At 42.9% G+C, this 9,278-nt stretch overlaps 1 protein-coding gene across 1 annotated transcript in view; it reads right to left on the reverse strand.

The window, feature by feature from the left end:
* Positions 1-8,614, reverse strand: part of UMODL1 (uromodulin like 1) — a 51,347-nt gene extending 42,733 nt beyond the window's left edge. The window contains exons 1-2 of the mRNA XM_051770866.1: positions 8,527-8,614; positions 3,744-3,986 (exon numbers count right to left, since the gene is read on the reverse strand). Of these exons, the coding sequence (XP_051626826.1) occupies positions 3,744-3,986; positions 8,527-8,614 (331 nt within the window). The remainder of the gene's footprint in view (positions 1-3,743; positions 3,987-8,526) is intronic.
* Positions 8,615-9,278: the final 664 nt, after the last annotated feature.

Below are 9,278 nucleotides of genomic sequence, written 5' to 3' on the forward strand. Positions count from 1 at the left end.
TGTGCCACAGCTCCTCACTGCTCCAGCTGGAGTCAGCATGGGAACATCTACACACTGGCCCTAAAATGTCCCAGTCCTGCTGAGGAGCTTCCTGGGCTCCAAAAATGAACATTTTTTACTTTACAGTGGTTTTTCTGAAAACCTTAGGAAGTTATGCAAACAAAGAGCACTCTGATTAAAAGTGTGACCTTAACATTGCAAATCAAACACTCTCAAGTTAAGAAACTCCAGGACTAAAGTTGTCTGGGCCTTCTTATTTCAGGGTGTTTTTCATGGAGGTAACAGATCAACAGTGTGCTTAAGGAACTTGAACTAAAACAGTGTTTTAGAGATTTGTGTGCTTAAAAACCAGGGTTCATTGCATGCTGATGCACTTTTTCCCTCCCTAGCTGGGGATCAAGCAGGGTTAGGTGACAGATAAGGAGCTCTCTGGTTTCATCTTGTGCTGGAAAGTGGGCAGGCAGCCAGTCACCAGCAGAGTAACTATACCATCCATTCAAGCAGCTGGAAATTAGCCTGGAGAATTACATCCTGTCTCTACCTGCAAGATTCTGGGAAAGCTTTGTAAGGTGAAACAACCTTTCAGAGCCGTGGGTTTTGCAGGTCCATGAGCCTGACCTGCAGCCCTGGACCTGCCAAGCAGTTGAGGGACTGCTCAAAGTCACCACTGAGGATGTGAATCTCTGTGGCCCAACCACACAAGTTGTTAAAGGCAGCTCTAAGCACTCTGAAAAGCAAAATAAATTTAAAAAAAAAATTAAAACTGCCCCCAAGGTGTCTGAGAGTGGGCACACAGTGGATTGATCTCAGTATCCCTGCAGCTCAGTTGCCCATCTGTGAAAGACAGAGAACCCCTCTCGCTTCCTGCAGTCTGTGTGAAGACAAATTGCTGCGTGTAAATCCCCCAGGATTCACCTGAAGAGGTGATAAATAATTCTCTCTTCATTGAGAGGCTCAGCAGAGCACTGCACCATGCACTGAATGTGGAGGTCAAGACGGAGTGTTGCTGGGGAGCTCCTTAGAGGGGCTCCATCATCCCTGGGCACCACATGGAAATGTGGTCCTTGGGGCATGGCAGAGCTGGATTAGGTAATTAAAAAGAGTTTATTAATCTTCACAGGCCCAAAGAGAGAAAACAAAGGTTGTTTCATTTAATCCCACCTTTGGAATTAATTCTAGCACTTCCTAACTTTTAGATAATTCACTTTTGTGTTGTTATTTAAAAATGTTGAAGTCATTTGTGTAATGCTGTCCCAATGGATAGATGGGCAACTAGTGAGAACTACAAAGTCATTTAATAATGTAGGTACTTTTTCCCATCATTAAAGAAGTAAGAAAACAGGGCCTGCCATATCCCAGGCAGGGGCAAATGTTTCCTTCTAGGAAGAAAAGGTGAGGAGTGGCCAGGAGCAGGTTGCTGGGAAAGGTCACGGAGACCTTTCCACTCCTAGCAGGATGAAGAGCATGACAGCATGGATAACGTCAAGGAAAAAACAACAGTAGTTCAGCAGCATGCTGTGCAGTAATTTCAGCAGTTCCAGTTTCTCTTCTCATCATTTATTTAAGACTGTGTCTAGACAGTGCATTACCATTCACAGAAATTATGACTAATGCCCCGAAAAGCAAAGATACCGGAATAATGCAAACACGGAAATCACCTAGAAGCCATTCAAATCCTTCTACTGCTTAAAATATTCACAGATTAACTTTGACAGGAAAAAGAGTCAAGGTGACCACAGTATTTCATGGACAAGCCTGCCCAGAGTGCCCATCAGCAACGTGGTAAGGGCGGAGTGGAAATTCTGCGAGTTTTACAGGAGATGTACAGATTTGTTCCTTTTAGATGAAACAAACCCATCAACAGCTCTCAAGTCCAAAATATCCTTAGAGATGCCTCTAAAATACATAGGATTTTTCTAGGAAAAAAGATATTTAAGGTGTTTCCAGGATGCTTTTTTTTTTTCCCAGACAAGAAGATGGTCTTGATTTTCAGAGTTTCAAAACACCTGAGTTTCTTGTGCAAACTGTGATATCCACAACTAGCAAGTGACTCTTCCACATTTAGCTGGCACAGCTCTCTCCTTGCACTACAGAATTGAGGCCGTTTTCTCTGATTGCCTCTCAGACTTGTCATTTGACTCATGCATGCACACACGAATGCACACGTGTGTATAACAAAAAACCTTACTAAAGTAATTTTTCAACAATAATTAGACATACTGGAGATTTTCTCCAGTGCAGAACTGATATTTGGAAAATGCAGATGATTAACAATGGGTCCTTTGCCAGTCTGACAGGACTGCCTGGACACACAGTAACCTGCAGGCCAAATTTTGCTGTGGCTGACACTCCACAACAGCCACAGAGCCAACCAACAGGAGGATACACTAAATTAAGAATCATGTCTCTCTAATTATGCTTTAATTTCTCTTCTATAGCAAATAATTTTAGGAACAAGTAAAACACAACAACTGTGTTCCCATCTTTCTTTTAAAAGCACTTTCCTGCTAGACAAGATATTCTACTACTGTTGAGAAAACACCTGGAAAAAAATTGCTGGGAGGCTCTTTTTCCAAAGCTCTGAAGCAGCTTAAAAGTAGGATGAACACATTGTTCTTGACAGATCCCATGACAGGATATATGGCTCATACCCTCTCATGCCACGTTATATGATCTGGTGCAGGAGCAGGTTTGGGGACATTCCCACAGATCTGAGTCACCCAAGTCTCATGACCCAAAACAAGGGTCAGAGCTGCAATAGGACCTTTCCTTTGCAATCTGCTGTTGCAGTGTGTGACTGTGTAAATGCCCAGGTCCATACTGAAAAGGGAACACGGAGAAAATGTGATGTCACACTGAAAACAGGAGATTAAATTACGTCCTGCAGAACTTTTCTGCATGACAGAACAGTTCAGTGCTGGCCTAGCTAATCCAAGATGCCTATTCAGCTCAAAAGCATGTAACTTTATCCATTAAAAAAAAAAAGTTCCTGTTCCCCAAGGAATCTCTTCCATCTACGTCTCAAGTTCTAATAAAACTGGGAATTTCTTGTTGACAACTGGTAGCCCTGATGTGAGAAGGGGAACAAGCTTCCATCTTGAGACAAAGATGGTTAAGTCTTCCTGAGTAGAGCCTTGTTAAATCTCAGAAGTTAGATTAGATCCACTAAAACGTTCACCACTTTTCATACCTCCTCCAGAGTCGTAGGTAACCAAGGAGAAAATGGGCCCTGGTGTAGTTTTGATTGGAAAGCAGTTGGTACTGACTTGCCCTGAGGTCTCAGGTTGTTTTAAATTTAAACCAAAATTGGGTTTGCATTCTGGGAACAGACCCTGCTTCAAATCAAAGGAGATGTCATCCTAAGTGCATCCTGGATTACTTCTGACAAGAAAGCTCCCCGTGTAAATGGAAACAGGCTCAGAACAGACACTGCACCAGGCACAGGGGAGTTATTGCACTTGGCCAGGGACATTGGCCTTAACCAGGACAGGTAAGGAGCCCCTGGGGGGATAGCAAGGGGGCCCCTTCTTCAAGATCCCCTGGAATTTTAGTGAATTTGTGGCAAAGAGCAAGAATCAGGAGCTTTAGTCTTTCATGTCTACTCCTTACCTTGTTGGACAAAGTTTACTCTACATTTTTGCAGACTCACTGGTTCCAGTGAACAGGAACCTATGTCCCAGAATGGGATGAATGCTCTTCCACAAGAAGCATTTATTTCAACTCTTAATCTGACCAAAACTTACCTAGAGAGCAGTAGAGTCCAACTTGTTCATATCCCTCACAGCAATCTGTGAGAGTGATGGTTTCAGGGACTTCAATGCTACGATACTGGGGTTTATAGTATGTCTGGGGACACACCATCCACGGTATCCATCCTCCACAGGACGTGTTTCTCTCGTAGGACTTCTGGTAGGCAACCATTTTAACCACATTTTTGGTCAGGGTGTAGTTGCACAGATGGTACCCTAGCAAAGAGAGGCCTTTTTCTGGAGAAGAAAAATAAAAACAGGGAAGAAAGGGATCAGCATTAACTTGTCACTCCAGAGCATCAGTTCCCTGCGAGTATCTAGTTGAAAACAGTGTTGTGAGAAAGCAGTGACAGAACCAATAGAGATGAATGATTTCCAGGAAAGCTGATGTTAGGAAGAACATCACTTCAAAAAACAGACAGAAGAAAGAATTAGTAGTGACTGCTTGTCATAGGCATCGCTTTGGTCATCAGAGGATGCAGATTGCCAGAAAAGTCAAAGCCTTCAGGAACAAAGCATAAAAAGGACAATTTAACTCAAGAAAATGGAAAGGAAATTAGTATATGTTAATGGAAAATAGTAGAACAAAATAGGCACTTCCAGGTCAGAGTCATCCAAGCACTTCACATGTCCACTCTGGCCTAATGATGCCAAAGTGTTCATTGCTCTCCTCTGGCTATAAAGGGAATGAAGGGAACTCATGGGCAGATGAGTCACAGTAGATGTCTGGAATAAGACATCCTTCAGACATCACTCCAGGCTAAAACTGGGTCCTCATACATCATTGGGAAGGACTTTCAGGTATCTGACACAGAAGGTATTCCTGGAGCTCCTGTGCTGCCTCTCTGCATTTGTAGCAGACCTTGTTAGATCAGGCCTTGAGACCTGAAGTGGTTCATTGACTGCAGGATAAACAAAGCCAGTGATAAGGTCGTTAACTACATCATTTCACACAGGTCTGGGAACGGGACTCCAGAGTTTTCCAGAGTTCTGAAACCATTCGTGATGAGGAGTGAACTTGTTACATGTTTTACTTAAAACTGAAATACTTGAACAGGAACGGGGATTAAAAAAAAACAACACCAAACAACGGAGAGAAACATCAATGACAGCAACAGATCCAGATGGAGTTTAAGAATTAGCAGTAAGCAACCTACAGTCATGTCACAGACATCAGGCTGGCTCCTAATGAGATATTATGGAAGCCAGAGGGGCTGAGTCACTCTGTGTCCCATTTGGGAAACCGATCGGATAGAATTAAAATGCCTGCATCATCCTTCAGACAAAGCAAAAGAAACTTTAACAAGGATAAACATGAATTAGCTGCAGAGATTCAAATATAGCAGGGTTGTTTTCTTTTCTGAGAGCTCTGAGGGCACCAGGGTCAGCCAACAGACAGACTGAAGCTAACACAGTATACACAAAAGACATACAATTAAAATATTTGCAGCTTCTCTTATTTGTACACTACTGCCTGAAAAGATGAAACAAATAAAAACAATTCAGGAATTGTCAGGCTCTTGGGAATCTGTGCTTCTATCACATTTAGCTTTCCAGCTAAACAAAAGATATGTGCACAATTTGAGCAGGACTGATAAAAGAGTTTTGGACGGGATGACCACAGGGGCAGTCCAGAAGAAAACATGGAATAGATATGGTACCTAAATATGGCCCCAGGGAGCCCAACCCTGCTCTGCCCAACCCCTCTGTGCCTTTCTTCTACAGGAAAAGGCAGAGTTTGACTCCGGGTTGTGCTACAGGGAGCACGTGTGGGAGCAAGAGAATTCCTGGCAGGCTCCAGGCAATCTGTGCTGCTGCTTAGAGCAGGTTAGCAGGAAAATATTGACAGTAAGGGCATAGCTGGAAATCCCACTCCCTGCTTCTTCCTCCTCCCCAGCCTCAAGCAGGGCATTTCTGGGTCCAGTCCCTGAAGCAAGATCCAGAGGCAGAGCCTGGAAGTTCTTCACATCCCTAAAAAGCACCAGGGCTTGTCCTTAAGAAGAGATTGAAAGGAAACAGTCACGAGGGGTAGGAAGACACTCAGACTGTCCCCAGCTGTGAGGCTGAAACCCACACCCAGCCTGAGCCAGGAGAGGACCCCAGTGGCCGGGATGGAGGTCTGACCAGGACTGGGAAAGCCCATTCCCAACTGTGGTTGGGCAGGAGGGAATGGAGGGGGAAGTGAGTCAGGAAAAGTGAAGTGGCCTCCCTCCCCGGATAACTTTAGGATATCCATCTGGGAGAAATGAGAAAAGAAAACAAATGTGGGTTCTGGGGCAGAAATCAGAATGATTTTTATGCTGCTTTTTATCCAATGCATTTGATGGATTAACACTTCACATGAGGCACAAGTGCCTGATAAGAAACAGGGAGCTGTGACTGCATTTTAGAAAACATTCCCTTGCCATGTGTTAAGAGTGCTCCAAGAATACCTATCCCTGCAAATGCTTCTAGGCTTGTAGGTGGGGGGGGGGGAAATAAATCTTGTTTCAGCTTTTTTGCCTTTTTTTTTTTCTTCATTAGTTTGGGACCTGAAAGGCTAAATAACCAGAGGAGAATAGAGAGAACACTTAAATCACTGTGGTTATAACCTTTCTCTAGAAAAAGGGCATAAGCATCTGTTGGTGACCAGGGAAAGCAGAAGGAACGGGACAAATTTTATTCTATGAAAACGAGAGGAAAAAGAAAACACCTCACGTATTAGGGAACCAGACTGTTATTATGTTAGAGGAGAGTAGGAAGAAGACTTCAGCCTTGTTCCTCATCCCTGTGATCCCTCCATTTCCACAGAGCACAGGTATAGCATGGTTGGAGCAAAGCAGGGCCTGGAAGGGAACAGCTGAGGAAGGAGAGCACAGAGGATTCCTGTTGTCCATGCAGAGCAGAGGCTGCAGCGAGGACATAGCACTGGAAAGCTAAAAATTCCAGTGTCAGCTGAGCTGGCTTAGTCTCTACAGCAATGTGCAACATAAACACAGGTATGAAACTGAGAATAAAATGGTGTAGAATTAGACACAGTTTATAATTAGAAGCCACAGCTGTCAGAGCAGATATGAAATCATATTTCATACTTAAACATTGATACTAAGTGTATATATATATGTGTGTGTGTGTGTGTATGTATATATACACTAGATATAGAATGAGGCTGCCAAAGCCAAAAGAGAAGGTTTGAGATATGGCTCTGGTGGTACAAAAAGATGCCCTTACTGGAAGAGTTTGGGCTGAAGGTGGCAGGGAAAGTTGCAGCACGACCAACTTTGGCATCATCCATCACTTCCATACAGTTTAAAACAAGCTTTGACACTCAGAGAGTTCAATTATTAGCTGACAGCAGTTTGCTGCTGAGCAATGTGGCTTGGATCAATCTGGGCTCTTTAGCAAATTGGCTTTCTGCTCTCATTGCTCCCATCTATGGGATTATGGCACAATCAAATGGAATTAAAATGCACTCGCTGGTGTTTCCAGAGACTCAGAGCTGAAGTCAATCCCAAAGCAGGAGAAGGTAGGCACCTGATGTCAGTAGGGCTGTGTTACAATTATCATCTCTGGCCTTCAGTTTTGTGTCTCAGAAACCACCAGCTTTCAGAACTGTCAGGAAGAGCATTAATTTTTTTACGTTAAGCAAGAGCAGAAACAATTAAAGCAAATATTTTATTAATAGAAGAAATAAAGCCTGGAAGAAAAGGCTGCGTAGGAGCAGGCTGCTTATAACTCAAGGTCAAACCCAGATCAGAACTGAAACCAGGGTCAAAAAACAGCAATAAAGAATGCTTGATAGCATTTATGACACAGATACAGCTGCAGTTCTTGAAACTTCACTGTTCAAGTGCCAGAAAAGCCACTGTGAGCTGGGATCTGCAAAATTTTTTCTTGCTGGAGAACAGCAAGAGCCAAAAACAAGCCCTTTTCTTATCTTGATGTAACCTCAGAAGTCATCTGTCAGAAAAGGTTCCCAGAGGGCAGATTCAAGCTCAGCTTTAAAAGGCAAGGGCTCCAAAACAAGAAGAAAAATGAATTAAGAGCTTGATTTTTCTGTGTATTCCAAATTCTTTTTAAAGTCAACACAATTTAAATTGTATTAGAATGGGGGTTCTGCTGACCCCTAACCTGTAAAAGCCTTTTTTTCAGCTGTGACTTGGACGGAATAACAGAAAAGTCTGCAGGGTTCTAAGAAATATGGTTTATATTTAACTGAGACTCACTAAACCACTTAAGCAAAAATATGCAACAAAAAGCAGCCAAAAGTCACGATCTTTTCTCATCTAAATAAATCAAACCAGAAACGAAGAGCAAATTAGGAGTTCATTTAGCAGTTACAACCTAACAACTGGGTTAGGTTTTTCCAAATTACATCCCATACCACAGATGAAAGTTAAGCATGTCTTCTATTTAATTTTATAATTTGCTTCATTTTATGCGCCTCTAGGAGTTTGCCAGGTACATTACTACCTCATTTCCTCTGAAAGTTTATTTTAAAGACAACTTTCATAAAAATTTGCACATTATTGAAGACAAAGCAGGAATTCTACTCATTCATTTCTGGCACAAAGGGAAGAAGGATTTTGCCTGGGGATGAAGAGTAGGGGACAAAGGTTGTATTTTCGCTGGGTTAGATTTTCTTTGTTTAATTATCAATCAGGGATTCTTAAATGGTCACTGAGACATTGCCAGCTCTTCATTGGCTGGTTTATTTCAAATAAAGAGCCATCTCACCTCCAAACTAAACTGTCTGTGTAACAGCCGTGGTCCTCTGACCAGTTTTTGCATCACTCACCTGTAATCTCATCCCCACTTCCCTGCTGTGTGGCTGCCCAGAGGACGAGAACAGAAATAAGAGTGATCCCAGCCATTGCAGTGCCCATCCTGCATAAATCCTTCTTATGGCTTTGTTTCCAAGGTGGTAGAGCCTGACAGTCCTTACATGTAAGGCTTTTAGATTAGGGAAAAAGGTGCTCTGTTCTCTTCCCTTTTGCAGGTGGGTGATAACTCCTGGCAACAGAAACAAAGAGCATCCAGGGGGAATTTTGCCAGTTCTTTCTCCTTCACACTCTCCCCAGGGAACCTGCCTCTTCTGCCTGTTCAGCTGGGCTCCCCCTCAGCCTGGCTTTGAGAAAAAGGCATTTCAAAACTGCTGTTTTAGTCCATGTTTATCCTTCAGAGCACTTATTCCCTCTCACACCTTGGACACCCAACAGTACTGACATACCTCAAACGTCAGATATATGTACCTGGAATTTAGCTTCTGTCCACGCATCAGGTGATTCTACTTTGAAGGTCTTTGATTCTGTACCTTGAAAACAAACTAAGAGTGAAATCAAACGTCTGTGTCAATGTTTATTCCTGAATTTAAGCTGTTTCACCAGTTGCTCTCATTGTGCTCCTCATTTCACTGCAATTTTAGCATCTGACAAACCAGAGCAGTGCCAGGCAATCAAGAGCCTTATTAAGCAGGGCATGAATCAGATTTCAGAAACCAAAATCCTTTTCTTTTTGTTGTGTAAATCCTGAAGGCACATTCCCAAGAGA

This window comes from Manacus candei, unplaced genomic scaffold (genome assembly GCF_025592945.1).
Source record: "Manacus candei isolate 608988 ecotype Guabito, Panama unplaced genomic scaffold, ASM2559294v1 h1tg000126l, whole genome shotgun sequence".
NCBI classification, from domain to species: Eukaryota; Metazoa; Chordata; class Aves; order Passeriformes; family Pipridae; genus Manacus; species Manacus candei.